This window comes from Abrus precatorius, unplaced genomic scaffold (genome assembly GCF_003935025.1).
Source record: "Abrus precatorius isolate BTA unplaced genomic scaffold, Abrus_2018 Scaffold7, whole genome shotgun sequence".
Classification (NCBI taxonomy): domain Eukaryota; kingdom Viridiplantae; phylum Streptophyta; class Magnoliopsida; order Fabales; family Fabaceae; genus Abrus; species Abrus precatorius.
Window position 1 is genome coordinate 4,766,349 of NW_020874417.1, and position 15,810 is coordinate 4,782,158.

At 30.9% G+C, this 15,810-nt stretch overlaps 2 protein-coding genes and 1 pseudogene across 2 annotated transcripts; 2 read left to right on the plus strand and 1 right to left on the minus strand.

Annotated features, from left to right (window-relative positions):
- The first annotated feature begins 1,757 nt into the window (after window positions 1-1,757).
- LOC113873470 (alpha carbonic anhydrase 7-like) lies at window positions 1,758-4,807 on the plus strand. Its single transcript, XM_027511600.1, has 7 exons — window positions 1,758-1,857; window positions 1,966-2,183; window positions 3,179-3,285; window positions 3,739-3,853; window positions 3,993-4,157; window positions 4,505-4,558; window positions 4,727-4,807. The coding sequence occupies exons 1-7, from the start codon at window positions 1,758-1,760 to the stop codon at window positions 4,805-4,807; spliced, it is 840 nt and encodes a 279-aa protein (XP_027367401.1).
- Window positions 4,808-8,682: 3,875 nt separating this feature from the next.
- Window positions 8,683-13,828, plus strand: LOC113873664 (triosephosphate isomerase, chloroplastic-like). Its single transcript, XM_027511902.1, has 9 exons — window positions 8,683-9,040; window positions 9,382-9,408; window positions 10,581-10,650; window positions 11,071-11,194; window positions 12,386-12,470; window positions 12,584-12,716; window positions 12,826-12,999; window positions 13,284-13,366; window positions 13,469-13,828. Exons 1-9 carry the CDS (start codon window positions 8,882-8,884, stop codon window positions 13,523-13,525), a joined length of 912 nt encoding a protein of 303 aa, XP_027367703.1. The 5' UTR covers window positions 8,683-8,881; the 3' UTR covers window positions 13,526-13,828.
- Window positions 13,829-14,285: 457 nt separating this feature from the next.
- LOC113873665 lies at window positions 14,286-15,142 on the minus strand (annotated as a pseudogene).
- Window positions 15,143-15,810: the final 668 nt, after the last annotated feature.

Below are 15,810 nucleotides of genomic sequence, written 5' to 3' on the forward strand. Positions count from 1 at the left end.
ATGATTATATTCAAATTAGACTGCAGTTTTAACAATATTTTAAACGGTAGCATTTTATATAATTCACCGATGACAAAGTGTTGCGTATAATGAATTTAAACTAAATATTAACAAATATATTTAAGCAAAATCAAATTTCTCATACTTAGTGTTGTTTGTCAACCAAGTTTGATGTATTCAGAAATATTATATAAATCACGTGGACGAGATTATAAACGTAGTTAAAGTTTAAAAGCACCTTCATCATCACCTAACGCTGTTTACTTTATTGAATTATTCTTCATTAATTTTCAATAAGGAATAAAGTCAACTTTGTTAATCTAGCAGCAAACGAATGAATATTAATTCACTAAAATAAATTACTATACATATATACAAACAAATTTGTATCTACATTAGTTTCATTTAAAGAAAACATACTAATTTAAATATAATAAAATGTAAGGATAAATTAAATTTACTTGTATGTTTTATAAATAAAATTACTTTTACAGATGTATACAAATAACCGCGTTATTAGAAAAACAAAAACAAAAACAAAAACACCGCGTACGGTGTTCATTGTCAACTAACGTTTGACGTACAAATATAACAAATATAAACATTATTGCTTGACACTTGACAGTAGTGCTTCTAATTATGGATTTTCACTGTACATTCAAATTTCAAAATAAACCACAACCTACTAAAGTTTTCTGATCTACCTTCTACCTGACAATGACTGGTAGATTCAAATAATCAGAATTATGCACAATACTTAATTTCATGGAAGTTATACATAGAATTCCATATACCCCACGTAGCAGGGTTATTTTCTCCTTATTTAAATATATCAATTGATTTCACCTCTTTATTTTGCATTAAAAATAAAAAAATGAAATGAATGTCTTCATTTCAGTTTAAATTTGAATTCTTACAAACAAGACATGTAAAATACTCAAAGGACATTACTAATGTTCAAAATTATTTCGATATTCTTGGTAAAAGTAAAAAATAAAAAATATGAAAAAGATCTTCTCATGTTACATGAGGTTTATGTTCCGTATTTTTATATTTTTGTTTTATGTTTCATATTTTTGCATTTTTAAACACGGAATATGATCCTCGTATTTTCATATTTTTGCATTTTTAAACACGGAATATGATCCTCGTATTTGCGCGCAAATATGAGAGGATTTTAGTTGAATCAAATTTAACTTGTTCTTTTTCTTTTTTTTTTTCTAGAAATGTTGTTTTGAGACTCCGTCAAAGGCACTCGTGTGAGGACACGGTACACGTGCCCATTTTAAAATTTTAGGAGAGATAATAATTATAATAAAATAAATTATATGATATGTGCGTTCAAGATAGATATTTAAATAACATGGCTCTTTTTTCTCAATGACTTCATATACTATGTTTCATTTTTTCCAAAGACATTGATATTAAAATGGACAACCAATCTTTGTTGGAATGGAACTGACCTCTCGTTTTTTTTTAAGTACGAAAGATTCCAAGTTCACACTTAACATAAGAATAGCCAAATAGGGAAATAAAAAAATAAAGGATTTAGAAACCGAAATTCCATCATCTAGGAAGTTTCACTTTCCCTCACCGTTTCCTTAAAACATGTTAATGCTTATCAATGAATATATATATTGAATGCCCTTCCAAGTTCCATCTCCAAAAAATCCATTCTTTTCATTCCCCTCTTTCATCTTCTGCTGATTAATTGATTAGAAGTCCCTAATCTTCGTTATCTTTTGCTTCAAATTAACATGAAGCATCAAAGCAAGGTCACACTCTTCCTTCCAAATTTGTTAATACTATTAACCATCCTACTACAATCAACAATATGGATTAGAGCACAGGAAGTTGGTAAGCATAACAAGATCCTTTTTCTTCTTTTGATTCATTTGATCTATGTGGCTTAATTTGAGTCAGTTGATGTCTGTACGTACATTGATCTATGCGGGTATTGTGCAGAGGATGAAAGCGAGTTTGATTACATAAAAGGGAGTGAGAAGGGTCCCTCACACTGGGGGGAACTGAAGAAGGAATGGGCTACATGTAAAAGTGGCACGATGCAATCTCCCATTGATTTGTCAAGCCACAGAGTGAGAGTGGTACGGAAGTTAGGGGAGCTAAAGAAATACTATAAGCCTCAGAATGCCACGGTCAGAAATAGAGGCCATGATATTCAGGTAATCAATCAAGAATATCACTCGACTCAAAATTTTTCTTTTAACATGTTTGAATGAATACGAGTTACGTTTATTTTGAAGCCTATTAACTATAACATTTGTGTTAGATTTATATTTATTTGTGTTTCAATGTAATACAGTTTCTATAGTTTTGCCTTTAAGGATCCTTAGTTCTGTATCTGCACCTGGGCAATGTCTGCACAGTTGAGAATTTATGAAAATATGTTTTTATTTCACTCATGTGGTTAAAAAAGAAAAACCCTTCATTGTAGCATCTCTCTTTGAGTGTGTGTGGGTTTCCCCTCTCATCTGAAGATATTTGCAGAAAACTGCTGATTCCTGAACTCACCTACATAAGCGAGTGGGAGAGACATCATAGAGTCCCAATAATGCACCCTGAAAAATCATAGATATTTAGTTGTACAGTAGTATTAGTTTTTACAAATGAATAATATATATATTCCTACATTATTTTCTTAACAATTTTTTATTGATTTATAAAAAATAATTAGCATAAAATAACTGAACCTGATGCAATTTATAAATTCAAGGATTCTTTCTTATTTATTTAACTTATGTAAATTTTATAATAAAATGAAATGATATTTTATGTTTGGGATACTGTGTATGTTTTCTAAATTATTGACCACCCAAATCCTTTTGTCAACATCTCTAGCCAATTAACTGTCATCATATCATAGGTAGCTGGCACTTAATTAGCACTAAACGCGGTTTTGTCCGGATTAAGTTTTTCTTTTTTAATGACCGAGATTAAGTTAAGAAGATAAGATACAGTTTGTTTTTGAAAATAAGTTTGAAATATTTGTTAACATAGATTTAACATCTCAATTACAACTAATAACAATATAAATTTATATTTATTTAAACATGAATTGAAACGTGCTAACAATATATTATTTAATTTGATTCGTGACTTAACCTTAGATTACAATCTGAAATCTCTTGATATAAACATTTACTTATAACGGATGCAGCTGAAATGGACGGAAGAGGCAGGATCAATAAACATAAACGGCACTGAGTTTTTTCTGCAACAGTGCCACTGGCACTCACCTTCTGAACATACCATCAATGGCAGGAGGTCTGTTTTGCTTCACAATCATTTTCTTTTACTGTTTTCATTTTTTATCCACGTAGTGAGTCTCATTTGTTTTGTATAAAGGCATTCACTATTATTTAACACAAGAATTCTTCTTACTGATAAATATTATTTTACGGATAAAGATTAGGTATAATATATTCGTCTGGTGTAATTTTTTTTAAGTATAAATTTTATCATTGAATTTAGTTGAGTTTGAAATAGACAAGATACAATGGTACTATATATTTAATTTATTATTTTAGTATGCATCAAACGGTTAATAATTCTAATATTCTATCATATTATGTCTATCAAACAAATGTTGATAGTTATTTTTAGTGTTTCCTTTAAATTAAATTTAGAGTTATAAGTAAATATTAAAATTTTTGCCCTTATTTTATTTGAGGAAGAAGATTAAAATTAATTTTTTAAATTAAAAAACTGAAATATTAGGTATGACTTGGAGCTCCATATGGTTCATGAAAGCCCAAACACAAACGGGAAAAGCAAGACAGCTGTTGTTGGACTTCTGTATAAGATTGGTCGGTCCGATCCTGTTCTCAACAAGGTAAAAGCATTTTGTTTGATGATCCAAATTGAGGAAATGAAAACACACACAAATATGTTCTATAATGGATCAATAAAGATTAAAACGGGTTTTTTAGCATATTTATTTATCTGAATAAGTGTGCTTGAAACTGTTTCAGTTGTCAAAATACATAAAAACCATGGTGGATGAAGAAACAGAAAAGAGCATTGGGGTGTTTGATCCCTCAGAAATCAAGTTAGGTGGCAAGAAGTACTTTAGATACATGGGCTCCCTCACTGTCCCTCCTTGCACTGAAGGTGTCATTTGGACTATTAACAAAAAGGTTCCATTCATTATAACTTAACCTTCAAATACCCTTTTCATTCACTCTTTTAGCAGTTTTGATATTCTTAGCTATCAATTTTTTCGAATTTCTTATTCGTTTTTACATTATAATCTCATCACTCTGACGTCTTTTATTTCTCTCTTTTTCTTTCTTATTTCTTTTATTGTATCACCCTGAGATCTTTTTTTTCTTTTTAAGAAATTTGGATTAAACTATTTAAGGAAAATTAACTTTTAAAAAAGAGATACATGGACATCATTAAAAAAGTCTTTCAAATTTTTATTTGCATTGGGATTATCTTAATTAGCTGTTTACCTGAACATTTTAACTTACATGTCCTTTAGATAAGAAGTGTGTCAAGGGCCCAAGTCAGGTTACTTAGAGAGGCTGTCCATGATGTAAGTATTCTACTTTGATTTCCTGCATTAATAACACACACAATGAAAATAAACATATAAATTGAGTTCAATAATATTGAACAATTTCTTTCTGAGAGAAAAAAAGAAACTAGGGATATCAACTTCAACTGTCTCTAACTCACCTATGTATGGTCCACTCTATGGCAGCATGCAGAGAGGAATGCTAGACCAATACAAAGCCTGAATAAACGAGGGATACAACTCTATGCCCCCAAACGCAAGGAATAAATTATCCACATAATTTGTTTTTTTCAGCAATAATATTTTTTGCTTGCTAGTTTTAAAAATTCTTTGATTAGTCGTTGCTCCTGTAGTCTAAATAATTATGTTTATAGCATTTTGCTTTATATTCCCCCCAACCCTGATTGAGTTTTGTATACTCAATTATTCATATGGTTTCGGATGGAAGAACATAAAAGACGATTACATCAAAAGTTGTGTTTTATCACATTTACTTATTACTTATTCTCTCCAGAAGATTATAAAAAAACTACAGTCTGGTCTCTTAAATTGCATGTCTTCAAGGACGAGTAAATGAGTCGACACTGGGTGTTAAACTCAGGTATTTAACTTTATAAAGTTTCATAAAAAATAAAATTAATAAATATTTTGTCGTATTATTTTATTTTAATGAATAATATATTTTTAAAATACAAATAAATATTAAAATTTTTGAATAATATATTTATAAATGTTTAAAGCATATAAAATGATTCAACAAGTTGATTGACCTCGTACTTTATAAAAATTTATTAAATAGTTCAAACAAATAAGGTTGACATTTCGTATCTACATATAAAAATTGTATCTCTTTCAGTGTATTCAACTCTACTGAAGTATCATACTGAAAATATTCATTCAACATATTTAACTTGTTTTAAAAAATTATATTATACTAATTTGCTTAAAAAGCTGAGTCTTTCCAAACACATGTTTGATGTTAAATTAAAAATTGTCTTCATACTTCCTCTAATTTTTATTTTGACCTGTACATGAAAATATTTTACATTTAGATCTCTACATTAAAAATATTTATGAATTGATTCGTACGGTTTGCCAGCATTATAATGATATTAGATTTGGTTTCTACATTGAACGGCGTTTCTCATTTCAGTACACATAAAAATAAAACACCTCATTTTAATTCTTAAACACAAATAAGAGTTTAATTTAAATATGTCGAGAATGTAAAGATTTTTTATATTATATTATATATATATATATATATATATATCTATATAATGATAGCAAGTTAAACGACACACACACACACACACATATATATATATATATATATATATATATATATATATATATATATGAAAATAATTCTACATTTTAGTTCTAATTCTACATTTTAGTTCTCACACATCATATTATCTTTTAATTTTGGTCTTTATTTAAACAAAAAATATTTAAAAATTCATATAAAAATGTCAGGAATTACCTTTTAATTAAACCGCATAAATGTAAAAGCATTAAACAACTTCTGACGCTAAAATTGTGATTATAAAATATGTAATAATCTAGAAAAATCAGCCCATGTTTTGTATGCAAAGAAACCCAATATCAACGTGAAAAAAAGAAAAGAAAAGAAAAGAAAGAGGGACGATAAATGAAATTTTTTCTTGTCAAGGAATCATTTATTAAAAAATATCAAACAACATCGACAAAGTAAAATATCTTAAGATATTAGAGCATTATAGTAGTATAAGAATAGATAAATAAAAAAATTGTAAACTTGCATACATATTTAAATCTAAAAAATCTTTGCAATCTCAGAAGTTACAAACACAACAAAACAAAATCTTAATAAATTACAATTTTTTTTTTAACAAAACAACCTTAATAAAACAATAATAGATAAAATAGAGACTCTTTTTTCTCTTCCAAACTTTCTTGTATTGGAATGTTTTGTCACGATACATTGGCCCTGCAAAATGTTATAGATACTAAATATTTAGATTATCCTTAGTCCTTACCCTATTAATCACCCTCAAATCATTTTTAAAGTACCTAAATAGGCAGTTCACAACAACAAAAAATATTAAGGCGACTTCTTCATCTAAAATCCGAAAAGATAAAAATGGTTCACAGAAGTTCACTGGGAGCATAAAGATTGTCTCCTTTACTCAAATAGTGTCACCTTTTACTGTTTTTTTTTATAAATATTTTCACTCTGTGATTATTTATTCTATTCATGAAAAGGTCAACTTGTTAATCTACGTGAAGAAACGTACGAAAGTCTAGACATGCTACCGCATTTTTATCATGGGCAACTATAACAAGGGAATTACTCATTAACACCTAACAGCGCAGTATCAATATTATTAGAGTTACTACATAGTTAAATGATCTCTAAGAATTACAATGGCAATCATGTTAGTTCTTGAAAGATAAAATTTATATGTGTGATTGTTAAACATATTTAGTCCTCAAATTAGTTTCTTAAAGTTCATATATTTCATTAGCCAAATTAATCATATCAAAATTCATGACTTAAGAATTATTTTGAAAAAGAAAAGAAATTTAAAGACCTTAAAGCATAATTTCTATTGTTTATAGACTAATATTTTAATTAATGGTTTATATAGTATTTGACTATTTATTACTATTAGAGCTATAGAGTGAGTTAATCTAATAAATTGACTTGAATATACTTGAGAAATATGAAGGTTTGAATCATTTAAATTAAAGTTCGAATCAATTCAAATTTTTTCAGTTCAATTCATTTAAACTTGCATCACAGGTTCAAGCTAACTTGCACAAGCTTGAGTTGCCCATATTGGAATAGTTGCTTTAATATAATTGAAACTACTAAAAATATGTGTGTTAAATTTAGTTGATGGAGAAGTTTTAAGTTTTAATATGTTTGACTTTATTTTAAATTTATCAGATTATATTTATTGGTTATTTTTTACTGTAAAAACTAAAATTAAAACGCAATATTAATAAATAAAACATGTTATAATAATTTTTTTAAAAAAAGGAAAAATATAGAATGAGCTGAAAAGTAAGGTAGCATGCAAAAGTCTATCACTTGCATAGGGTTGAGTTTGAGTCATCATTTAAAAAAAACTGAATAATTTTATACTTAGTGAGCCTAACTCGCGTAAGTCTCCTATTTGTATAAAATTAAACTTTTGAAATTGAGTCCATTTAAGCTTTACATAATTGGTGAATTCAAATGGGTTGGCTCAAGCATGCTCAAGTTGCATATATTGAAGTGTTTGGTTTAAATAATTGAAACCATTTAGATTGATTTTGTTTAAATTTGTTAGATGAATTTGTGATGTTTTAAGTTTTACTATGTTTGAGTTTATTAGATTAGATATTTTTATTTATTTATAATGTAAAAGTTATAAAAATTAAAAGTAAGCTGTAATTTTGATAAGTATTGCTATAATAGACTTTTTTATATATAAAAAATATTATGGGTTGAAAAGTTGGTTGACTTGCATAGGTCTACTGCATATACAGTATCATGTGAGTTGCTGCTATTTTAAAAGTCTGAATAAACCTTACCTTTTTTATCCTCATGTTTTATAAGCTTGCTACTTGTACAAAGTTGGATTGAATAGCTTCAATTCACAATCAACTATATTTTTGTAGTTTTTTTTGCATTATATGTTTGTGACTTTAACATAAGTGACTTAATATTTATGTTAAATTTGACTTTTGGTTGTTGGTGTTTGATATCCACACAATGATATTGATTCATATGCTGAATAAATTTGGTTAAGTTTAATAAGTGTAGTGTAAAAGTAAATTAAAATTAGGTAAAATCAGTGCTTTTGTTTTTTTAGAGTGAGTTTCAATTTAATGCTAATAAAATTATTAAATTATTTTTAAATAATTTCGAAGGACATATTAGAATATGCAAAAATTTTTATAGAAGTAAAAGTATTAAAAGAGATTAACGAATTTTTTTAATTAGCATGCTTTAGTTATTTTTTGTTTATATTTGAAATCATAAAATTTATTTAAATGAGTGTTATATGAATCCATAATACTAGAAATTATAATTTTTATATTAAAATATAATTTGGTTCCCATTACGGTCCCTGATCCACGATACCAACGTGTGGCATTGACGATGACGAGGCGCGCGTGGGGATTTCATAGTTTTTCCTTTGCAACACAGAACCAAAGTGAAGGAACTGTGAAGTCACAAGTTAGCGGCGCGCGCACACACACACACACTCTGAACTGTAACCCACGAAAGCAGGATAATCTTTGTCCCTCCAATCCCGACTTAGATTTACTGTTAAACCGTTTCTTTCCTTTGCACTTCTTCAATCAATGGCAGCAACCTCAACATCACTCTTCTCCAATCTCCGTTCTCTCAACTCTCAACCTTTCTCTTCCTCTCTTTCGTTCTTCCAAAACGTCCATTCCAATCTCTCCTTCTCTTCTCATAAACCTGCGCGTGGCGTAGTTGCCATGGCTGGCTCTGGCAAGGTACTCACTATTTTTTCAATCAATTTTATTATCATGCCCTTTTTAAAAAGTCACAACTTTCTATGGGGGAGTTAGATTCGTGTCATTGTGATTTCACTGAGGAATTTTAATTCTTCTTAACGGGCTGCGTTTGTTAGTTGCTATCATTTCCATTGTCATTTGTCTGTGTATAACTCAATGTATTATGATACAATTTTGCGTATAAAATCTAGCTAGCGTTTATTTAATTCAGACATTTTATCCTTAGTTATTGGTTTAGAGATAGTTACCTAGAAAGTGTGTCGCTAGTATTCTTCTTATTGTATATATTGATTCATCTTTTCCTTTCTGTGTGGTTGCAGTTCTTTGTTGGTGGCAATTGGAAGTGTGTAAGTATAGTTTATACCCTATTTTCTTTTTGATTGATTGACAGGGGTTGTTCACTTATTCTTTACTAGTATGTAATACTTCGCATAGCTTATTTAATATTTAATTTTTTTAAAAATAAACATCTTGCTTATTTAGCAGCTCATTAGTAATTATTGGAATGTAAAGTCCCCATGTTAATTCTTCACATATCTTTTTTAGTTGAAGATCCATCGCCATGGTGAACTTGCTGAGTTTTCATCTTCAACTAAGCCCTCCACTTTTGATCTGTCCATAATTAGTCTCTAAGGACACATTTAGATAAATAGCTTAATCAAACGCTTATTTTAATAAATTATTATAAAATGTGAGTTTATTTATAAGTTCAGTTGTGAAGCTTATTGAAATAAATTAAAAAAGAGTTTCAAATAAGGTCATAAGACATTTTGATAAGCTTAAATAAGCCATTTCAATTGCCCCCTTCTTTCTATCCATCTCCCCCTTCCCAACCTGGAATTTATAGTGGAGCAAGCTTGTTTGAGATGCACTTTAGCAATGTTATAATCATAACTTGTTCATGTTATGTGATAAACTACTCTCAATGTTAGAGAATCAAGAGAACTCTTAAAGTTTATTTAATTATTCTTCACTCATTATGGTGGAGTGATGGATTGTTAAGTATAAACACGAGCTTTTTGACACTTTCTTAATATTTTTGGGAAATAGCTTCATGTAGATGTTATCTGTCTGTAAGATTTTTCCTTCATTGTTCAATGTTGAGTCTGTTTACCTATCATTCTTAAAATAACAAAATTGTTTCTTATCAGATTTCTGAGGTAGGAAGTCCCTTTTTGTTTTCTTTGTTCATTCTTCTTTTGTTTCATTTGCTCAATTACTTATAATTATGGATGGCACATTTATTGTCTTTAATCTATAAATATTTCATTATCTTTTGTTACCAGATTTCTGATATTGGCACTCCTTTTTTGTTTGTTTTGTTCAGTTGTTCTTTTGTTTCACTTGCTCAATCACCTATAATTATAGTTAACACATTTTATTCGTCTTCACACAATAGCTAATTCATTCAGCTACTAGCCTACTACTTTACATATAATAGTATTTTCTCCTTCAATACACTGCCTCACTGCCTCTATCTTTAAATACTTTTCTTAAAAAAATTATTTCTTATCTCTAGAATGGAACCAAAGACTCCATCAGTAAGCTTGTCTCTGACTTGAACAGTGCAAAATTGGAGCCTTACGTTGGTAAGATATATTCAATTTTCTACTTGAATTTGATGTGTTTCTAGTAGAAAGTTGAAGTAGACAAAATAAAAGGCTCATTTTCTTATTTTTAACTCCTAAAATCTGTAAATAAAAGAATATCAGTTACTGAGATTGAAAATGCTTTTTTCCCCTGCCATGCTGATACATTTGGGTTACCAAAATGTTGATATGAAATATAATATCTATTCCCAAATTCCTAATTATGTGATACCTTGGTTCTAAGTGGACTTTTTCTGTCATATTGAAATGGACTAGGTGTCTAGTTGAGATTAATAAAAGAAAAACAAAAAAGTACACATCTAGTAGGTGTTTATGCTAGAAACTTATTCTTGATAATCCTGTTGATTATATTGTCTTTTTATTCCATTTTTAATCCTTTCCATTTTGTGAGAAGTACAGATGTTGTTGTTGCACCTCCCTTCGTATATATCGATAAGGTGAAAAACTCAATAACAGATAGGATAGAGATATCTGCTCAGAATTCATGGGTGGGAAAAGGTGGGGCTTTCACTGGAGAAGTCAGGTTAGCTTCCCCGTTCCTGTTAAGTTTGGCATGTTAATTATTGTTGGACTTTTGTTATGTTAGGCCTGTTGAATAATGATTACAACAATTTGCAATAGATATTTTGAAACGAGAAAAAAGGAAGCTGAAATTGAAGGAAAAATGTTTATTTTCTCTTAAATCAAAGTCATCTTTTTGGTTGAGCCATCTCTCCCAAAAGCTTAAGCTATTACGTGAATGCTTATGAATATTTTTATATCCAATAGTTAAATTGCCAGTATTATAACACAGACCAAAGTGGGCGTAAAGTTTTCTTTTGATTGAATCTCTTTTTTTCTCCAATTCAGTTTGAGACAGAAGGTTTTCTTTGTGATTTACTTTGAACTTCATTGACCTTATGTGATCTTTTACTCATAATTGTTATATTAAGCTGAATAGTTTTTGGGAAAATGTGTTCTTTTGTTTCATATCATAACTTGTACTTCTCAGCTGTAATTTCTGAAATATTTATCCGAGTCTTATTAGAGAAAAGCTTCTGGAAAAATAGAGAAGCATATTTTGTTTCTAATTTATAGAAAAATTTTATTCATTTTTTATATTGCTCTTTCCTCCTATAAGGACTTCTCTTGAAGTTTACCCAAACTGAGCCTTTATACTTTTGGCATCATGCACTAACAGCACTGAAGTTTCACTTTATGGGTTTTCTGAAGACATGAATTTGGCAGATCACATGAAAGCTTAAAACCAATCTCTTTAGGTACATGTGCACACCATGATGAATTGAACATCTTCTATTCTTTTTTAGTATTTCACTAAGACATTAGCATCCAGAAATATATTTTTGTGCATGTTATATCTCACCTTTTATGCGCTTACATTTCCATAGGTTCTAACTGCTCCAAATTTTGAGATTTTCACCAGGATAAGTTCCTTTATTGGAGCTAGTTGGTGTCTTCCCCTGCATGGTTTCTGTACTGTTTTGATCTTTAATTTGGGTATCACTTATGGCCCTGCAAAATGGTTCCTTTTATGCTTTAACATTTTTACTTTTCTCATAAATGTATTTTTTTTATGGTGGAAGTTACTTGTTCACATTCTAGTTATTGGAGTTTTTTATATGATTTTCAATTCAAACCAATGATATCATTACCTTCTTGTGGTTCTTTGAACAAGTTCACTTGATTACCCCTGATTTCCATCTGACTCTTGTAGCGTGGAGCAACTAAAAGACCTTGGCTGCAAATGGGTTATTCTCGGACATTCTGAGCGAAGACATATAATTGGAGAAAATGATGAGGTGAAAAATTTCAGATATAATTTCTATAGTGGTTTTCCTGAAGATCAGTATTCTACTTTTCTTTTTAAGAGATGCAAATGTATAATATATTAACTGAAGATTGTGAACTCCAGTTTATAGGAAAGAAAGCTGGCTATGCTTTGAGTGAGGGTCTTGGAGTGATAGCGTGTATTGGGGAACTGTTACAAGAAAGAGAAGCAGGGAAAACATTCGATGTTTGTTTCCAGCAATTGAAGGCTTTTGCAGGTGAAAGTTTGTATTTATTTATAATCCATTTTCTTTTAGGTGGAGAAAAGAAAGAGGGAAGGGGATTGCAGTTTGATTCCATAACATCATTCATGTCCATTATGTGCAGATGCAGTGCCAAGTTGGGATAATATAGTTATTGCATACGAGCCTGTATGGGCCATTGGAACTGGCAAAGTGGCCACACCCCAGCAAGCCCAGGAAGTCCATGCAGCTGTTCGTGATTGGCTTAAAAAGCATGTCTCGGCTGAAGTTGCATCGAAAACGCGAATTATTTATGGAGGTATGTCAGTTTTATAACTTTGCATGTTGTTAGTGTCGGTGAAAGTTAAGATTCAGTTTATTAAGATTGCAAATTTTGATCAAAGTCATGTACTTTTGGGATTTTAAAACAATCTTTGCAATCTACCCTGGCCTTTTTTAATTAAGCATGTACCTCTAATTGATATTAGATTAATAGATTGACCCTGAAATTGTCAATTGCGAAACTTCCATTTAAGAAGTTTGGCTTTATTGACATCTTCGAAATTATTTCTTATTTAATAACACAAGTTATCTGTCTTGCAGGGTCTGTAAATGGGAGCAACTGTGCTGAGCTCTCAAAGCAAGAAGACATTGATGGATTTCTTGTTGGTGGTGCTTCATTAAAGGTACATGCTTTATTAAAAAATTCTTTGAGCTGAGTGTGCTTTATTCCTTCAGTTTATAAGTGAACTTGAATGATTGCTTGTCAATGTTTGTTTGCTGTACAGGGTCCTGAGTTTGCTACCATTGTCAATTCAGTCACATCCAAGAAAGTTGCGGCTTAACTACTTACTATGGTTAAGTTAGTATTATTTGTGGCAATACATGGAGTTTTTTTTCATTACTCGTAGCAATTTTCTCTGGCAACGAGGTGCATGTTTGATTTAGTTTGATTTGAAGAAATAATCGCTTGTTGTTTTCAATATCCTGATAGAAAGGTACTTTAAAAAAGAAACGATTATTTCTTCAAATTTAAGTGTTTCTAAGCATGCAAGGTATGAAAAACATTTTTTTTAGCCATGATTTTCTTGGAGCGATTACAGATGCAAAGCGTCTTAAAAGGCAATAAACGTTCCTAGATTGTTGGTCAACACATCGCATCAACATTGAGAAATCTTAGTTTAACTTAAAATAGCACTTTAATAATAATCATGTGAACTAATAGAGTAATGATTTATGAAATGATGCATATGCCCGATGTTTCTTCTAGTAGTCCTTATATAGGATTTGGCTAGGGGTTGAATTACTATCAGGTCAACAAAGCCTTACCACAAGTTAATCTCAGAACGTAGGTGCCTCCAATGGTTAAATTCAAACTAATTTAATTGCTTCAATTCAGCCCAAATCGCATTAAAATGATTAAAATCAAAGAGTTTGAGTTTTGTGATTTGAAGGATTGAAATTACATTTACATGCGTGACACAGGTTGACCATTAATGTATCATAAACATTCCAAACCGAAGAGCTTCCATCTTTCCATTTTTAAATTATCATTCCTGGGCCGCTGCGGGTGGGTGTGGGTGTGAGTGACTTATAAAGACAAGTTCATAAATAAATCCAGCAAACCCACCACCAATGAGAGGCCCAACCCAGTAAACCCAATGGTTGCTCCAGCTCCAGTTCACCACTGCAGGCCCAAACGACACAGCTGGGTTCATGGATGCCCCATCAAAAGCCCCACCGGCCAAAATATTCGCTCCAACGATGAACCCGATTGCAATTGGCGCAATCGTTCCCAAACTACCCCGCTTTGGGTCAACGGAAGTCGCGTACACCGTATACACCAACCCAAACGTCATCACCATCTCTAACACCACGGCGTTCCCCACTCCTACACCACCCGAAAGTGCAAAAGCCGGTATGCTCTGCGTTGCACCGTAACAAAGCTCACTTACCGTTACGCAAACTGTTAGTTGCAACAAACTGGAACTTATTATAACGGTAAATGAAACGGTCGTACCTTTCCTCCGGTGACGAATTTGAGGAGCAAGCAAGCGACGATGGAGCCGAGGAGTTGGGTGATCCAATAGAGGATGGTCCGGAGGAAGCTGATGTTGCCGCCGAGGAAGGCGCCAAAGGTGACGGCGGGGTTGACGTGGCCGCCGGAAATATTGGCGCTGACGGAAACGGCAACGAAGAGGGTGAATGCGTGGGCGACGGCGGCGCAGGTGAGGGCGGTGGGTGCGTCTGCGGTGAGGTTATTGACCGCGATGGCGGAGCCGGAGCCGGCAAAGACGAAGATGAATGTGGAGATGAATTCGGCGAGAGCGGCCCTGAGGTTGTCCGACTGAGTGGCTTGTTGAGCCCTTCCGACGATGATGTTGCCGATCGGCATTGTCCGTGTGATCAGGATCCAACGGTGATGGGTGCGTCTCTGATCTGCTACCACTTCGAGAGTTGGTTTGACTTTTATCCCACTACTAAGCTCAGCTCATGTCGCCCTTATATTGAGAGTGAGCCCTCGTACGAAACTGGCTGCAGCCGGTTCCGGTATGGCAATATAAGTCAACATTGAAAAAGTAGAGTAAACTATCTTTCATTAAAATAAGTATATAAACTAATTAAAATATTATTTTAGTGTTTAATACATGTAATTATTAATTATTTTAATTTTGTTAGTTTTAAGAATTTATCAAAATAGTCAAAAATTTAAATAAAATGCCATTTTGATCTTTAATATATGTAATTATTAATTATTTTAATTCTTAATATATATAATTAACAATTTCTTTAATCTTTGATATCACATAGACATTAATTTAAAATAAATTAATTTAATAGAGTTAAGTGTTAGTTAATTATGTCACGTAATATTTAATGATAATGTGATGATAAAGTAACATGCTTTAAAATTTATTTTCTTAAATATTTAAATATTTCTTTTTTCATCACGGAATGTTAAGTATCATGTCTAATATAGCATTTAACATGCAAAGTTAAGTTATTCATAGTAAATTTAATGTGTAAGTGATTACAAATGATTGACGTGTTATTAAAAATTAAAATGATTGATAATTGTATGCATTGAAAATAAAAATAATATTTTATTTATATTATAAAATATTTTAAT